The sequence below is a fragment of the Alexandromys fortis genome, unplaced genomic scaffold, assembly GCF_014885135.2.
Source record: "Alexandromys fortis isolate MF-2015 unplaced genomic scaffold, M_Fortis_MF-2015_v1.1 scaffold_2_26212498_36691700, whole genome shotgun sequence".
Taxonomy (NCBI): Eukaryota; Metazoa; Chordata; class Mammalia; order Rodentia; family Cricetidae; genus Alexandromys; species Alexandromys fortis.
The window spans coordinates 6,254,379-6,273,297 of NW_026067931.1; the positions used below are offsets into that span (position 1 = coordinate 6,254,379).

Below are 18,919 nucleotides of genomic sequence, written 5' to 3' on the forward strand. Positions count from 1 at the left end.
TCTACTGCATTCATAGCTCCTCATTTGCTGAGGGTTTTTAGCTCTAGTTCTCTAAGCCTACCTCCTACTTCCAGGATTCAAGATTCTAAGCTTCTGGAACAACTCTTAACTTTCTGGAAAGACAGCCTGTTATTGGAGCATTTCTTTATGCTACAATTAACATAACCTAGCCATTACAAGTTATAAACCAGATGGCAGGTTTAAAGTTTTAGGTGTTTATGTGTGTGTGCAGGTGCCCACAGAGACCAGAAAGAGGGTGGTAGATCTTTTGGAGCTAGAGTTATAGGTAGTTTTGAAGAGTCTGATATGGTTGGTATAAACTAAACTCTGATCCTTAAGAAGAAAAGCAAGTGTTTTTAACTAGTGAACCCCACCTTCAGCCCCTGAACTTGTAGTGCTTAGGGTAAACCTTTGTGTAAGACTATAAGGTGATGCAGTGGGTTCAATGTTATAAAGAAATAGTGAATAGCTTCTCCCCTGTTGCTGTCCAGTTTGAACACCTGGTTAGGTCATCTGGTATTAAATCCAATCAATGGGTAACATTTGAGCTTAAAACACCAAGATATTTCCTCAACTTCTTTACCGTCTGCTCTTATATTAACTTTTACTGTTTTCCTGAAATTTTAACTATAAATAAGCATAAACCTGAAAGCTATAGAGTTTGAGTTCCTTGCCTCTCTTTTCGATATTGATCTCTATTATAACAAGATTTGCCACCTCACTGGGTGACATTTCACTTAAATGCCTAACAGGATATCCCCTAATTTATATCCAAAGCCAAACTCATTTTTGCTGCTAATGTTTCTTTCAGTAAGTTAAGCCTTCTGTAACTATAATGAAATCCTCAGGAAGTTTATTTTATAATTCAGCATTGAAGGTTTCAGTGGTTGGTTGTCCTTGTTGCTTTGGTCTGCGATGAGGCAGCAGCATATGGCTGAGGGCAGTGTAGACCTAAACCACTAGCTCATCAGCCAGGGAGTGAGAGAGTAAAAAGGACCGGCAGTTGGATTCTTCTACAATTTCCTTGGGGTCCTTTAGGCCTTACTGACTTCCTAGACATTCCACCTGTCATCCTAGGGACTAAGCCTCACACATGGTCCTCTGGTCCTTAACCAAACCACAGCAGGCCCCGATAGAGCCATGCTGTTTTTAAGCAGAAAGGATCTTAGGCTTGTCATGTACATCCACCTGTAGTGTCACTGTCTCTCCTGTTGACCCTAGTCTAAGATTTGCTTTGCGGGATCATCTCAGTGGTCAACTATCAGGTTACTGCTTTCCTTCATCACTCCTCTAAAGGTACTGACCACTTACAGGTGTGTGCCTTTTGTTTAGGTTGTTTCCTACCTAAGAAAATAAATCTGTGGAGCTATGACCTGTACCCTGCCCTTCTCATTCACTTGCTATTGCTTGAGCCGCCTCACCCGTTCTGGATGTCCACTCCCACCTTAGGACACTTGTTATTTTTGCTCTCCTGCCTAGTGAGTGCACTCAGCACTTTCATGGGTCAGGTGGGTAGGTTTTTTTTTTTTTTTAACTCTTTATAGTTTTGCTCAAGTGAGATTTGCTCTGACCATTCTTTAAGAATACAATGCAAGCCTACTTCTTACCCCATTGTTGTTTTCTACCACTTGCTAAAGTATGAGGAAGACAAGGCTCTTTGATTTATGAAGTATCTCGGAAGGAGCAGATACACAGCACATGCTTGATATTTCTTTAACAAAGTACTTTAAGATTTCAGATTAGTATTTCATTAAAACAAGAGAAATAATCCGAATGAATGCCCTAATTCTAAGCTAGTTGAGGTTTCAGTTTTCCTCAGCTAAGGGCTGAATTTTCGAGAATGTCAAGTAATTATAACACATCATTTTAATGGTTTAGTATGACAAGTATTTTTGATATTATGAGAACAGTTCCTGTTGTGCTGCTCCTAATCTTAGATGGCAGAGAAAATCAGCATGCATATGGCATGTACAAATGTAGGTAAACACTTAGGAAAAGAACATGTGCCTTTGCAAGATAAAAATCTGCCAGTTAACGGTGTTAAGACCAGCCTCTGTATTTTACATGCATAAAATGTTGTATTGCTTAAAGAAACATTTTCTGATCTAGGCATAATGGTAAAAGCCTTTCTTTATAATCTCAGCACTTGGGGGAGATCATAAACTTGAGGCAGGCAAGCAGGCCTGGGGAATCAGTTTCTCAGTTTTATCTGGAATACATACATCTGTGTTGAGGGATTAAAATGAATTTTGCTCTCAGCGCAGGCCTGAGTTTAGTTCCCAGCACCCACATCTGGGGGAATCAACAGCTGACTCTAACTCCAGGTTTTTAGAGCCTGTTCTGGAACGAGCTCTTGTAGGCCAGGTTGTCTAACAGAGTGCGCCAGCACCACCCGGCTGTGAAGGCTTTTTAAAGAGTTTTGTTTTTCCCCTGAACATGGGCTCTCTGAATCACCTGTAAGGCAATTTTGGCATCCGTCTCTAAATTCTTTGGGGGGGGGGGGGTGTTGAACATTAAGTAAGCTTTAGGTGTCCAATCCTTGAGTTCTTTGCATGAAAGAGATCCTGATATTTTATCCGGGTCTTTATATTTCTGAGTTTTGTGAGCTTGGGTACACTTTGTGAAGGCCTTTACTAGCTGTGCTGTGGGTATCTTCAACTGTTCATGTGAATATTTTGACATTAAATGTAAAGCCAAACAGCAAGAAAAACACCTGTTTTTATTTTATACAATACGCATAGTGTGAGGAGTGAAGTATCTAGAGAAAGGCATGAGTACTGCTGACCAAGTGTAAGTAACTTACTCTGGATAAGAAAGTGTGTCATTTATACACTGTACACTCAATGCTTTGTTTAGAATTTAGTAATAACTGTAGCAAGTATAGTTACATTGTGTAGAAGCTTTTAGTCATTTATGCATTTGTTGATCAGATTTGAAGTACTCCAAAGTTGTTTTGATGCACTGATTTCAGGTTAGCAGTGCACTTTTTGGTTAAACTCAGCTCAGCAGCAGTTTCTTCTGGTAGCGTGTCTGATGTGGAACACCTGTCTTCACTTATTTGCTTTTTAGCAGCCTCCCCATGTCAGCCTTGCTACATGGTCAGTCTTCTGTTTTGTAGGTTTTATAAAGCCCAAAAGCTCTAGTTCAGAAACAGCTCTAATAAATCGAGCACTGGAGACTCTAGCTAAGGAAAATTAGTTTTTTTTTTTTTCACAAGAGGGCTAAAATTTCAAAGTTAAAACAGTAACTGGTAATTGAAATAGGTAGTTAAAATAATATTCCCTAAATTTTAAATAATCCTATTGGAAAATTTAAATGCAGTTAGAATACACTGCTAATAAAGTTCAGGTGGAGCTGTGTGGGATGGTGCGCACCTATAGCAATCCCAGCATTATATAAGAACTGACCCTTTCCCAATCTTCTAAAGATGTATTTACAAACTGGATATAAGTTGAATTCTAGGTTTGATCTCAGATTAATTCAGGACAGTTGGAAATGCAGGTGGTTGTAGAATGGTATGGTTGAGAAGTACATCTATGAATTACTAGATGTGGCTTTTTTTTGTTTGTATACTTTTTGTGCTGGGGCTTGGATTCAAGGCCTTACCTGTGTTTAATTAAGCACATGCTGTATCACTGACCTGGACTCTCAGGCCCAAGAAAAAAGAAACTTAAAAAACTTTTACTAAGACACCATAGGCCTGGTTTTAAAAGGATACTGGATTATTTCATTCATTTCTTCTGAGCTTGTAGAATTTGCATCCATTTTTTCAGCAGCTGTCACAACTGTTGCAAAAGCCTTTTGAGTACACAAGAAAAGAAAATTTGTTGCTAGGCATCTTTTCTGTACTAATCAGGCATTAGCACTGCTGCTATAGATTAACTGGCGCATCTTTTTCATGCCAGACTTCAGATTCTCAAAACCATACTAATATAACACTGGCTCTTTATGAGCTAGTTTTAGAGAACTAACGCAGAACAGCAAAAAACACAGCTAGTTAAAAATTTAAAAAGCAGCTGGGTGGTGGTGGCGCATACCTTTAATCCCAGCACTCGGGAGGCAGAGGCAGGGGGATCTCTGTGAGTTCGAGACCAGCCTGGTCTACAAGAGCTAGTTCCAGGACAGGCACCAAAGCTACAGAGAAACCCTGTCTCAAAAAACCAAAAAAATTTTAAAAAAAAAAAATAAAAAATAAAAAGCAAAGCTGTTTCTCTTCTTTCAGTCTTACTCCAGGAAGATGCATTTTTCTTGGTAAGAGGCTAATTCAGCACATCCTTTAATGTTGAGTTAAGATCTCTTTACTACTCTTCTCGGGATAGCAGGCAGCACTTGTCCTTTACCTTGCTGGGCAGTTCCTGAAATGTTCTTCCTGACTGGAACTTTTCCTGTTGTACAACGCGTACTCGTTACACCCTGTATCTTATGGAGTGCACAGACTGACTGGAGTCTTTGTTTGCTTTTAAAGAATGCAGGATAAGAACAGGAGCTTGTGAATACAGACTGCTAAGATGCTACTTCCTAAGGAACTTCTGAAGTGTAACAAAATTTGTTTCCCAAACAAAAATGAAAAAATAAAAACTGAAATCAAAACAATGAAAAGTTGTAAGAGCCTTTCCTGAAGCGGTTGTGACCTACCTCTGACCAGTCGACCAGGTTAATAAGCCGGCTACACTCTAGGTGCAGTTTGTATGCGATGCAGATGTCGGGGGCAGTGTTTGGAATGCAGCCTTCCTCACTTTTCAGTGCTTCATTCTAAAAACGGTAGATTAAAAGTGAACCTTTTAGAAACGATTAGCTGAACTTCCTGAAAGAAAATGGCCCACAAAAGACGGTGGTACTGTTAGGAGGACGTGTGTCACTGTAAGGGTGGGCTCTGAGGTTTCCTTCCCCAAGCTTCCCTGGCAAGGCTGTCGCTCCTCTTGCCTGCCTATGAAGATGGAAGGAGTCTCAGCTCCAGCACCATGCCTGCCTGTATGTCAGCACGCTCACTGCCATGATGGACTTAACCTGACACTGAGAGCCGCCACCACGATTAAACGTGTGCTTTGTAACAGTTGCTGTTGTCATGGTGTCTACCCAAACTAAGACATCCTAAATTTAGCAAATTGGAAAGTAGAATCTTTTAGTTTCCTTTCTTCATACTTCAGGAGTGAGTATTCTTACTTGGGTTTAAGTCTTGGCCAAGCTCTCAGTCATTCTTTCAGCAAGGTTTTTTTTCTCCTAAATCTTAATTATACATTATTATTTGTTGAGACTACCAAAACACATTTCAGTTGGCTTTAATTAGTTTAGAAGTCTCTGGGATGGTTACCCAATGAAATGCTCCTTCCAACTGTTTAAACTCAATTCTAGCAATCATCATGTGGCATTAGTAAAAACATCTCATTAATAGAAAAGTAAAAAGTTATCTCTCAAAGAAAAAGACTTTGCTGTCAACAGTGTACTTTTTTAGTTTTTGGAAACATATAGCTTGGGCCAGCCATCATAACCCAGGTAGATATTTATTTTTGTTTATGTGTATGAATATGTCTATGTGAGCGGATGTCCCTTAAGTACAAGCACCTGCAAAGACCAAGAGAGGGCACCAGAAAAGAGCTGTAGGCAATCGACCAGTGAGCCCTAAACTCGGTATTGGTTTAACCTATTTGTAACCCATGTTTTTATTAAGAAACAAATTCCATACACAAAATGCATCTAAAATTACATCACTTTTTTCTGTATTTCTACCACTAAACATTTTAATTTGTAATTTATACATTAAAACTTTTGTTCCTAAAAAAATTAATTCATTTAGTCGGGGGTGGGGGTGGGAGACTAATTTGCAGGTGTTAGGCTTCCCTCCAGTTTGAGTTTCAGAGAGTGAGTTTAATCAGGCTTTTGCCTACTGACTGAACCATCTAACCAGCCTCTGTTATTTAAATATGAAATTACCAAGAATGGAGAGTAGGCTCAGGGTGAGAGCACCTGCTGCTATAGTGCCTCCTCCAGGCAGCTCCAGGGCCTCTTGTGGGCACTGGGCTAACACGAGCTCATACACACACACATAATTAGAACAAGTCTTTAAGTACAAACCCATCAAGCTCCTGATGACCACTGCCATTGAAAACCACTGCCATTTAACTTCCTACGCTGTATTTCTTCCCATACTCATGTGCTACTTTGCCATGAGCTGGCCGTAGTTTGGGATATTTTTATGGGACATGCTTTTAATTAAAAATTATTATGTGTATATGTATGAGGAGGTTGTGGGGATGTATGAGGATGCATGTGCTATGTGTAGTACATGTGAAGGTCAGAGGACAACTTTGTGGGATCCACTTTTACATGGCTTTGGGATGAAACTCAGGTTCTAGTTTTATTAGTAGGTAATCACTTTAGGCCCTTTATCCACTGAGCTCTGTGGCTGCCCACTTGGCTGGCCCTGAACTTGATGATCCTTTTGCCTGCGCCTATGCAGTGCTACCACTCCTGACTTACAGTGCCTTCTAAAACATCTTTTGTGAAAGGCAAACTTCTGGCTCTTCCTGCGCACACATGACCATGCAGGTACAACAGCCCTATCCATCTACAAAAAACCTTATCATCTACCAAAAAAAACCTGTTTATTTAACTGTCATAAGAAAGGTAGCTCTCAGCATCTGAAATGAATTAGCAATGGTCTAGGTTTTTGGCAGCTGTCTGCCACTGTACGCCCGAGGAGTTTCTGCAGCAAAGCCCTACAGCTGCTCGCAGCAGATGACTCTTAGGTTTAAAAGCCCAAGATGAAACCCGGAGTAATTTTTCCATTTAAGGGGGCTGGCTGCTCTTCCAGTGATCCTGAGTTCAATTCCCAGCACCCACATGGTGGCTCACAACCATCTGTATTAGGATATGATGCCCTTTTCTGGCCTGCAGGTGTGCATGCAGAGTACATAAGAAATATATAAATAAAAAATTTAAAACTTCTCATTTTAAGTAAGCATTTGTAATTTTACACATGTTCATTAAGTCTTATCACCTGTCCACCGACAAACTATTACCTACCTACAAAGGAATCACTTTTCACAGGAGTAAGGCATTATATTGTAAAGCTTTATGCCTGTAATTTGTTTAAAAACTTTTGTGTGGGGGGGCATGCATGTGTGTAGGTCAGAGGACAACTTTTGGAGTCAGTTCACCTAAGTCTAAGAATCTATTTTTTTCCTTTAGAAAATGTGAGTGCAGAACCCAGAGCTGCTTCTTTCATTACAGCAGAACTGCAAACTTTGAATATTTTTGTGGTGCTGATATCTGGGACTTGAGCTTAACTGTGGGAGAATCAAGTTTCCTTCTTACCTTAAGATAATAATAAGGATTGTTGAGTGCGGTGTGGAGGGCAATTCGTGGAGCAGCATTTAAGTGCTCACGGAGTGTGTGGGCAGCACTGAAGTATATTACCTCATGCAAAGGCTGGCTCTCAGGAGGCAGAAGGTAAACTCTGAAACAGTGAAATCAAGTATCAGATTTTAGATGTATGTGTATAGAGTTATTTTCAATTCAACGGTTCTGTCAAGCCTCTATGTTACTTAAACAGTGAAATCCACAAACCAAAGACCAAAACTTATACTTTAATACTACTTTTAAAACTTACTCTGTATCTTTTTGGCTGCTCATGGTGGTCTACTTGATTACGTAAAATCTTAATTACATAAAATGCAAGTAGCTGTGTGCTCCCATGAGGCATTTTTCTTTTGGATCATTTGAGGTAGGAAAACCCACGTTAAATCTAGCCCACACCTTAAGGCAGTCCATAAGAAGGGAATGGAAGAGAACTTCATCTTTTTTATTTTGTTTTGTTTTGTTGAGACAGGGTTTCTCTCTGTAGCTTTGGTGCCTGCCGTGGAACTAGCTCTTGTAGACCAGGCTGGCCTCAAACTCAGAGATCCACCTGCCTCTGCCTCCCGAGTACTGGGATTAAAGGTGTGCACCACCACTGCCCAGCAAGAACTTCGGCTTTTTGCCTGCTTGCCCTCGTTCTCATAGAAGTTCATACATCCTTTTGCTGAGGCATTCCTTCACTGGTTATTAGCGTCTACTTCTTCAAGGCTCTGACATAATGAAGGCTAGAGCTGAGACATCAGCCTTGTGGGCTGAACAACCATTGGACTGGATTCCTGGGACTTTCCATCAGGATCATGCAGCCTGTAAGGCACTCCAATAAATACTCTGTATACTCATGTGCATACACACATTCTATCAGTTCGGTTCCTCCAGAGAACTCCAATATAGTACTCCTAAGAAGAAACTATGTGTTTCAGTTCTAAGTTAAATGTTTAGTCAAACATTTGAACATTTGTTATATTTATGCTTAAAATCTCTAATGGAGAATTTCTTGAAGTATTACTGAATTTCCTAAGTTACTCAGAAAACATATCAACATTTCTACCATAGCAAGCATCCTAGGCTTTGGGAAAGTGGTAAACAGTACTGAGTTTAGAAAATCTTTAGTATCAGGAAAAAACACAGTTGATATTTTTCATCGAATGATATCCAGGAGCTTTTTTATTTTTTTTTTTTAAAGTAGCTAAATCGGGGCTAAAGAGATGGCTCATTGAAAGCAACTGCATTACAAATGTGAACCTGAGCCTGAATTCCAAGTACCAATTCTAAAAAGCCAGCTGTGGCCTGGTGCATATGTAACCCCAATGCTGAAGGACTGACATCTAAATTCAGGTTCAGTGACAGATGCTGTCTCAGAGGACACCTGATGACCTCTGGCATACTCACACACACACACACCAAACAAAAAAAGAAAAAAAAAACCTCTAAGGCTAAACTTTAGTTTTAAAGTCTTTAAAAACAAATTGTTCACTAATAAAATTCAATTACAAAGCTGAGCATAACTTCTAACTTCATCTTTTGCTGATGAGCTAGACGACAAACTTCCTTTTAATCTGTGCTGAGTCAGTGGCGGAGCCATGACTGACAGTCTGGAGGCCTGCAGGGAAGCCTGCTGGGCAGAAGCTCTGGCACACAAAGTGCAAAGGCAGAACAGTAGGTTCTAACCTGGACCAAAACAGTTAGCTCCTATGAGTCTTGGAGTCCTATGCCTACTGTTTTGCTGCTCTCTGTGGCCAAAGAGGAGAGGAAGGGAAGAGGGCACTGGCCATGCAAATCATTCCTCACCACCACCTCCTTCTACCTCAAGAGTTCCTGACCCTTCTCATGCTGCGCTCAGATGCTGGTCTTTCTCCACAGTGCGCTTGTAAAGCAACATAGATTTTGAATTACCAGTCTGCTTGTATTTCATTTTAAATACCTTTTCTCCAGACCTCAAAGCTCTGTCCAACATCTGTACTCTAGGTCTTGTGGAAAATATGGAAAGGGTTTCCAGCAGAGCAGCGCCTGCGTGGCACAGGCAGCCTCTCTCTTAGCTTACTTGCCCTCTTTCTCTTCTGTTTCCTTGCACTTCCTTCTTCCCTTTCCGCTTTTAGCTTTAACAGACTACAATCTTAATCTCCTTCCTGGGAGAGACAGTCTTGGTAACAACACCAAGTCTTTGTGTGGGAAACTTTGTGATTTCACAACCAATTTTCAATCATTCTCGTCATTATTTCAGCAGCTGGTGAAAGGTTGAAGAGTCAGATGTAACAGGCAAGAAGTCAGAAGACTGGCTGGGTGGTTGGAGAGCCTCAAATGCTGGGTTACAGGCACAAACCACCACATTCTGCTCTGCTTTTGACTGCTTAAGTCATTTTCCTTGGTACACGTTCCACTTTAAAATCTGTAACATGGTCCAAGCTTCCAAAAGGCCACTTGGATGGATAATTTCATGTATACACATAACACTGTCCTTTGGGAAATACACAAAATGGTCTTCCCAGGAAAAATCACAAAACAAACTCGAATAGGAGCCTTTGATAGTTACTCGTCAGACACTTCAATGCACATTTGGTGCTGATATTTAGTTGACCTGACAAAATATTAAGAACAAAACAGTAACATGGCTAGTATACAATGTCTGTTTCTTGGCTTAGGCCAGATTCAGCATTTACTACTTAAATAGGCAGAAAAATGATAAAAGTACAATGCAAAACAGGAGAAATACTTTGAAACTTCCCATATTTCCTCATCAGCCTAATGGGCTAAATGAAGTTTAAACCTGCTTTCTTCCTAACAGTAAAAAATTAACCAAACAATTTGATTAAATAACTCAACAAGGACAGAAGGTCAATAAAAAGTGCTAACTCTACTTAGATGGAAGAAACATCCATGGGCAGCTAGTTACTAGTGTTATTTGGAAAAACAGGGTTACTTTTAGGTCTTGAGAGCCTCAGACTCACCTCACCAGGTTGTCGATGAAGTTCACAACATTTTCTCTGAGCATTTCAAACTTGGTTTGCTTCTTAGTTGTTCTCCTTAATTCCTTCATTTCCAGTAAGGACTACAGGGCACAGTGGGGAGTGGGTAAACAAACATGCTATTTTGGGTGAGTTTAGGAGAGAAACACTTTCAGAGAGAGCTGGCACTTGAGTAAAGATGCCCTTACGCAGAGTACAAAGAACCAGATCTTTTTATTTTCTGTTAAGACTCTGCCCTCTACATGTTCTGCTTTAAACATACAGCAAGGAAAGAAGAGAGCAGTTTACTGCACTGCTCAGGATTACAAGAGTGCTCACTACTTAGAAAGCGTTAGTTCATTTACGAGTATGAGGGAGCATGCCAGAAGAGCAAGGAATAAAACACCATCCATTACCACCACAGCTTTGGGTCACATTAACAACAGATTCTCTGGATTTAGTTTTTATCCAGACTGAAATTCTGTGCTACATTTATAACTTAGTAGTATGGTACAAAGAAGAGTCTTCATTTGGCAACCGAGGGCTGAAAGTGCATCATCTGAGAACAACAGACTGTGGCTCAGTTTTGTTTTTGAATGGTAATCCAAAAAGGAAAAAACAGAGATTGTAGTTCAGTGGTAGGGCTCTAGCTGATGGAGACATCCTGGGTTTGGTTCCTGCATCATAGGTAGGTGTGTGTGTGTGTGTGTGTGTGTGTGAGAGAGAGAGAGAGAGAGAGAGAGAGAGAGAGAGAGAGAGAGAGAGAGAGAGAGAGAACTGGCCTTAGGCTCTCTCAACTCTCGGATCAAAGAAGTAAGTACATTATATCTACATATTCTTTTCGTAAACCACAGACCTATTTTTTCCTTACAGTTAATACTGTTTTCTTCCTTGAGGCTTCAGGAATGGTTTCTATATTACCCAGTAGACTGCAGACTGTGTGCATGTACAATCTAGGATGATAGTGAGACAGTAGAACAGTACAGAATGGAATCTGCCTCTAGGTGGAGACACCGCCAGTCTTCTCACAGGTCAAGGTCCTGGCTGGGTGGCACTCCTAGTGAGGCTGGGTTCATTTCCATTAAGATAGTGTGGTTTCCTCTGCAGCATTCCTAACATCTAGTCACTAAAGAACCTCCCTGCCGTTTGGCTGGGCCTGTCTTTCTGAGTATTGCATCGGACATACTTATTCCTTTTTCTTTTGCATGCTGGCCAGAGCCTACGCATGCTTTTTAACTTCCTTACCCTTCCATATTCTCTAAAGCCACCCTTCCTGTCCTGTGGCTGCCTGCTTATTTTCCTATTTTTGTCCTCTAGACCACTGATAATTTTTTTTTTCATTAATAAGAGAAAGGACCCCAAACAGGACCTCAATTTCCCTGGTATTGTATGATGGTTCCTCAAGATTTCCTGCAATACTCCTTCTCTGCCTTCTAATTCTTCAGCAGGCACAGAAAACCAACCCCGTCTTGTAGTTTATATGGCATCAATAGGTCTCCTTTATCAGTTGCAAAGTTACTGGTTGTGATGTAAAGAAATGAAAGTGGAAACATTCTGGCAGAGCTGGTCTAGACCAGATGGAACAACACACCACTCCTAAGGCAGCTGGAAGGTAAAGAAAGATACCTAACCTTCTGAAGGTGATAGAGGTCTGTTTTCTGCAGCCCCTTTGGCTGGGATCCACAAGCATCCTCTTCCTCTTTGCTATCTGTTTTGAATACAAAACCAATATACAATAGAGGGAAAAACATTTACACTAATTCAATGGGAGTAAAAGTTACACTTTTCTTTTTAACATGAACAAGATTCTATCAGGCAAATGACACTCACTCCAAAACTAAAAGCACTACATAGTACACAGTTTAGATGTCAGTAAGGTCTTCAACTACTAGCTACTGAATTCTGAGTGTGTTTTGAACTAACAAAGTAAAAGCCTGCATAAATATCTTTAAAAAAAAGTCATTCAAACTTGAAACTATGTCTCTTTGACCTCCCTAGACTGTGAACATGGTAAGCTACATTCTGACAAACCTAGTCTCAGCCTTGCAATTTAATATTCATTCCTATTCAGCATGAGGAAGGTAATGTAAAAGCTGTAGTAAAATCAGTTCGATAACTGATAAAATGTATAACTATGCTTCTGTAGGGGATGACATGCTGACTTGGTAACCTGACACTGGGCAATGATCTGCTTCATGTATGGCTGAAGAATTCAGCTTAAAAACACACACACACACACCTTCTTAAAGAATCAGAAGATAGCCGGGCGATGGTGGCGCATGCCTTTAATCCCAGCACTCGAGAGGCAGAGGCAGGCAGATCTCTGTGAGTTCGAGACCAGCCTGGTCTACAGAGCTAGTGCCAGGACAGAGGCTCCAAAGCCACAGAGAAACCCTGTCTCGAAAAACAAAAAAAAAACAAACAAAAAAAAAAAGAATCAGAAGATAATCCCTGATTTTAAAAATGCTAGGTTAAGATAACTACTAGCTAAATTCTTTTTTCCATTTTATTAACTTGTAGCAGGACCTTAAAAGTAATTGTAACACTCAGCCTGATTTAACATCCTCACCCCATTTAAATCCCAATTATAATATGCCACTAGTGTACAGAAACCAGAGGTTTAAAATAACCAAATATTTCTTCCTGTGAGAAATGTTGAGTGTATTTTATTATTAAGAATTGACTTTTAAAAAAACTGAGAAATAGACAAATCACCAGGAGGTGGTTTTGCTTTAACTCAAAAAACACTTTATTTTTTATACTGTTGTCAATCATTTTAATCTTTAATCTTTCGTTTCAGAAGCTGTGATCCTTCAGTGCTAGTGTAACAATGGATCTGTTCACTAATTCATCTCACACAAAGTCTAATTAAAATTATTACAGTATCATGGTATCAGTTTCTTCTTAGAGAATTTCTGAGTCCAATTTATTTTATATTCTATACTTTTGGCGATACTTATATTCTTAATAGTGGCTTCTCACTGGTGAAACTACAATTGTGAACTGATCTCTCTCTCTCTCACACACACACACATACACACACACACACACACACACACAGACCTGGAGGTCAAGAAAGCTGGGTTAAAGTCTAGGTACATATTAGATAGCTGTGAAATATCAAACAGCTTACTTTTTCTTCCTAGATTTCAGTTTCTAATATCTAAAATGATCTCAATTTCTAAAATTTTTACTTTTGTAAAGTGTTTCAGGTCATTGTTAAGGTGTTAAAAGATCACCACACATATTTTGGAGGGAAGTCTTCTTAGCACCTTTGTAGAATTGCTCACCCTGCCTGTTTGTACCAAACCACTTTGATCTTTTATAATTGAGTTCTCATCAGAGACTAGCCTGCATAAAAGATACAGGAAAGATTCCCACAAAAAAGTTTCCTTAGAAAAAGGAACTTCTCATAAAAAGGAGTTTAAAGACAAATAATCAACTACCAATCACAGAAGGGATTCAAACTGCAAACAAAGTATTTTTGAGATGCCATATCTAATTCTGTTGCCTCTGTATCAATCAAGCCTCTTTCCTTGGCCCCATCCCAACACCCCCTAGATCAGGAAAGAGTATAAAATGGTCTAGCTGAAGAATCAACTGTCTCTAGGTATGTCCACCCAATTTCATCTCAAGAACAAAAATGTTCTTCCTCCATTTAATTTTCTGCGTTGTTTAAGCAAATCTAGAGGAGAAGCACCTTGCCTATTTGTGGTTGCTGAGATGTGACATTCTGAGCCTTGCCTGCTGGCTGAGCTTGAAGAGTTTCAATGCCATTCTGGTTCAAAAACTGTCATGCCAGCAAGAATGGGCAGCATTTTACACTTACTTACCATCAAGGTTCTGAAACTGGGTCAGGAAATCCTTTACTTTTTGTGTTGTGCTGCCAAGCTGCTTTTCAGCAAAGGAACTCAAAACCTCACAGCACTTCTCAAGCACGCTCACCAGTTCATCCTTTGCCAGCATCCTACAAAACAGTCAGTGGCAGAGCTGACAGAAATAAAGCATTAACACACCCAAAATGTTTTTGTTAGAGATGAAATAAAAAAGAGACTTTGTTCAATGTTGCGTTTAGAAGTATAGAATGATAACAATGTGCTTAGCGGAGGGAGTAGCCAGAGGTCTGTGTTTATAACCTGGTTCTGATTCTGTAAGAACAAGCTCCTTACTTCTATCTGGTCCTTGGTATCCTTATCTGTAAATGGGAACAACACTTCACTGTGTTATATGGCAACCTCCAAACTGAAACATTCCCTTCTGGGTGGAGGCTCAGGAAATAAATGAAGCCTACAATGCTTGAGCAGAAAATAGAAGTCATGGGTTCCAGAAACTTAGAAAACAAACAGTACGTATGAACTTTGAATGTATATAGTAAAGAATTAGTATATCAAAATGTCTAAGCTACAATGGGTAAAATCAGATGGTGGCACTGATTTAGATAGTAATAATATGCCAACAGAAAAGGAAAAACATTCAAAAAGAGATCAAGGAATACATGGAAGTTAAGTATATATCACAGGTAGCATTTCAAACCACTGGGGAAGCTATGCCAGGTGTCAGAAAGCTATAGAGCACCACTTCCCATTTTATACACAAGTCTATTCTGACAGAGGAAAAATGTATGCTTTGGGAACAGGAAAGAAACAGCTCATCCCAGAAGAAGCAAAGATGCTAAAGCCAGGGCTGAAGAGATGGCTCAGTGGTTAAGAGCATTGTCTGCTCTTCCAAAGGTCCTGAATTCAATTCCCAGCAACCACATGGTGGCTCATCTGTAATGAGGTCTGGTGCCCTCTTCTGGCCTGCAGGCATACACACAGACAGAATATTGTATACATTAAAAAAAAAAAAAAAAAAAAAAAGACGCTAAAGCCAAACAAAACCATTTGTGAAGAAGCAGACACACTGTTAGCACCACATGCCCCGGGCAAATCAACTTTATAGTTTACTTTCAGAAAGTCTACATCCATGTATTCATTTTGTGGAAATAATTACACAAATGTATATACACACGTGCTTGTCACTAATGTTTGTAATAATGAAGAATTAGGAACAACCTAAATATATATCAAGTAATTAAATTTCTGATTAAATTAAACACATTCCCAAATGCAGGATATTTGAAATAATGAAGTGAGACAACATACAGGCTGATGCCAACTTACACACGTGTATCATGTCACGAAACAATACTCTGTGAGATACTATTATTATTCCCATATTAGATACAAGGAAATGGAGGCACAGAGAATTTAAGTAACTTGTTCAATGCCCCAAAACTGGTCACTGACAAAGCTGAATTTTGAACTTAGAGGGGGCAGAATGAATAAAAATTCCTCCTTATCTTTTCCAGGATGACATTTCAAGCTTGCATCACCAGAGCCAGCACCATGCATGTTCTGACTGATCATACACACTGTAGCTCAAAACACTGTCCATGCTAGGACACCTATGCACCCACTCTGAACTACATGCAAAAGGTTGATTGTTACAGAAAAATAAAAGCACAATAAAGAGATAACCACAGCAGACAAATGGGTTTCCATTGTAAATTGGTCAAGTGATAAAATATATCTAGGATAATGGGGAGTGAGTTCTATTAATATTAGAGAAGTGCTTTTGTGGTAGGTAAATCATTAAGCTGCAAAGGTGGGTACATATGGCATGTCTGGCAAAGGTAAGGCCATGGAGACAGTGCTATGGAGATGCAGTCACAAAGAAGCAATAGAGCTGGGAACAGATAGATCACTGTACAAACTAAATCTTTTACTCTGCGTGAAATGAAGAGAACTAACGGTCTTATGATTGGCATAAAGGTAAACAAAAGATCTCAAAGCTGGTTAGGCACTAACTAGCCAAATTAAAAAGATTAAAGAAAAGCAGGGCTCTAAAAATGAAATCTTTACTGCTAACCAATTTTGGTTATATTTGGCACCAAACCAATAGATTTAACGGTTTATAATGAGCCAGTTCATGTCCAAGTGTAAAGCACATTAAGCTGGTAAACTGTTCAGCGCTGTTGGGGCTCAGAAGCTCTGGAAGCACAGACTCCAGAAGACACACAAGGAAGTGAGAAATAGAAGGCTGCTGCATTAATTACATTAGTACCACCAGAGACTGCACACACAGATTCAAAAGGCTTTCAAATATTCTCAGGTACAACAGGCCGTGTAGGAAACTTTTGGGCAGACAGAATTCTGGAGGAAGGTGTTACTTACTGGCAGGCCTAATGCAGACAAAAAAGGAACAAAACCAAAAGATTACCTCAGCAGCTGCAAGGCTGAAGTGTACTCCTCGGAATCCCACACATTATCTTCCAGACATGTGCAATATAGCTCCCTGATCTATAAATGAAAGATAGGATTAATGAGGAATAAAATTCACCCACTAAGTTGCCTACCAGCTAGGCAAAATATACATAGCAAACAAAAAATGATATTAATAAAAAATTTTCACTAAATTGTAAGGGACTTCTTAGTATATATTTCACTAAATTACAAGAGACTTCTTGGCATATATTGGATCAGACACTACAAAAATATAAAAGTCAAATGAAACTGTACTGGGAGTGGCTGACACCAGTCACTTATATATCATTAAAGTTGGAATAAATGGCTGACTGAAGATTTAATAGCTAAGTTAGCAGAAATTCCCACAGGTCATTCCTCGATTTGATCTCTTAAACTCTTAGCTAAAGATCTAAAAATTAAATATTCTATTCACATGCCACATAGTTCATAAGTTTGGGGTATAATACAAGGTCAACTGAGCAGAGTACTGTGTTTTAATTCTTGGTAAAAATGCAAGGTTAACCACTAAATTATTATTATTAGATAAATTTTAAACAGATTCTACCTCTCAAACTAACTCCCCCTGTGCACAGGACAAACGAAGTGCTGGGGTTGTGTTAGCAAGGTCACAAGCTACAGCACAAATGCAGAGGAGACGAGCCACTGGGAACACATGGCTATTTCTAGCTATGACTTTCAGGAAAAAAACAAAACTAAAGAAACAAACAAACAAAAAAACCCAATTTATATTATGAGTAATGTAATAAGCTGGAATAGATTGTGTTCTTGGCATAAGAATTGGCTCCATTTGCCTTAGTGTTAGAGAAATCAAAACAAGAAAGTACTATTATTCCTACGTTGTTGACCCCAAATGAAGAAATTTTATACCTGCCGACCCAGTGGGTACTTGGGAAGACAAGAGGTAAAATTATGAAGACATCTCAAAACAAGGAAGTAATTCATATGATAAACATGCAAGTTTTCCAGTAATAATTGAGTTTCCTCCTAAAAAAAAAAAAGAGTACACTAATAATATGCAAGGCAGTAAAATAAAATTTAAACATTTATCGATATATACTTTCTAGAAAATGAATGAGTGTTTAGAACTATGAATTACTTTTCTTAATTCGTGAAAAGCTGACATATACATCAAATTCAGGACACAGTCCAGGCAGGTTTTTAGTACCACACATCAGAACTGTATTCTGATGTAATTTAGCGTCTATCCTGAAACCCACTCCACCGATTACACACTTAGAGCATTTTTATCCTCTGTCTGCCACTATTAAGCAAGGAAGCGCCACAGTTCTCCTCAGCATCACTGAAACAGCATACTGCCATAGTTCTGGCCAACAGTTCAACTGAGAGCTCCTTTGTGAATTTTATCTGTGACATTCCTGTGGTCCATAAGCAAATACAGTGCAGACCAATCACTGCTTATAATCCACCCATAACAGGACCTTATTCTAGAAGAGTGAGGGAAAGAGGAGTGTAATAAATAAGCCAGACTCTTCAAAATCTTGCATCAGGCCGGGCAGTGGTGATGCACACCTTTAATCTCAGCACTCGGGAGGCAGAGGCAGGCGGATCTCTGTGAGCTCGAGGCCAGCCTGGTCTACAAGAGCTAGTTCCAGGACAGACTCTAAAGCTACAGAGAAACCCTGTCTCAAAAAACCAAAATTTAAAAAAAAAGAAAGAAAGAAAGAAAAAAAAACCCTTGCATCAAGGCCAAAAGAAAGAAGAGAAGAAAAAGGCCAAAGCATACAGTTGTGCATGTGGGCACACTCATTCAACAGCTCCCAGTTTGTCCTCTGAGCTGCAGGATGGCTGCTTCTGCAGTGACAGAGTTGAAGAAGTTGAAGTGAAGATGATTACTGAAGACAACATATCATTCAATCACTGGATTAGGAAAAATTAAGGTGGTCCTGAGCTGCAACCCTTCTTCCTGAGGGTTAGCTCTCAGTGTGTTGGAAGTTGCCAATGGAGAAAGGTTATTAACAGTTCTACCTCACGGGACTGGAGAGATGGCTTAGAGGTTAAGAGCACTGGCTGCTCTTCCAGAAGACCTGGGTTTGATTCCCAGTACCCACATGGCAGCTCACAACTGTCTGTAACTTCATTCTAGCTGATCCAGCTCCCTCACATGGATATACCTGAAGGCATGACACCAATGCACATTTAAAAAAAAAAAAAAAAAAGGCTTTGTGGGAGCCTAGGCAGTTTGGATGCTCACCTTACTAGACCTGGATGAAGGTGGGTGGTCCTTGGACTTCCCACAGGGCAGGGAAACTTGATTGCTCTTTGGGCTAAGGAGGGAGGGGGACTTAATTGGGG

The 18,919-nt window shown here is 39.7% G+C and overlaps 1 protein-coding gene across 1 annotated transcript in view; it reads right to left on the bottom strand.

Annotated features, from left to right (window-relative positions):
* Positions 1–1,491: 1,491 nt before the first annotated feature.
* Orc3 (origin recognition complex subunit 3) overlaps positions 1,492–18,919 on the bottom strand; it is a 45,894-nt gene continuing 28,466 nt past the window's right edge. The window contains exons 12-20 of the mRNA XM_050145505.1: positions 17,474–17,590; positions 16,560–16,639; positions 14,132–14,265; positions 11,930–12,006; positions 10,302–10,402; positions 7,315–7,456; positions 4,636–4,752; positions 3,719–3,798; positions 1,492–3,171 (exon numbers count right to left, since the gene is read on the bottom strand). Coding sequence (XP_050001462.1) covers positions 3,066–3,171; positions 3,719–3,798; positions 4,636–4,752; positions 7,315–7,456; positions 10,302–10,402; positions 11,930–12,006; positions 14,132–14,265; positions 16,560–16,639; positions 17,474–17,590 — 954 coding nt within the window. The 3' untranslated portion in view covers positions 1,492–3,065. The remainder of the gene's footprint in view (positions 3,172–3,718; positions 3,799–4,635; positions 4,753–7,314; positions 7,457–10,301; positions 10,403–11,929; positions 12,007–14,131; positions 14,266–16,559; positions 16,640–17,473; positions 17,591–18,919) is intronic.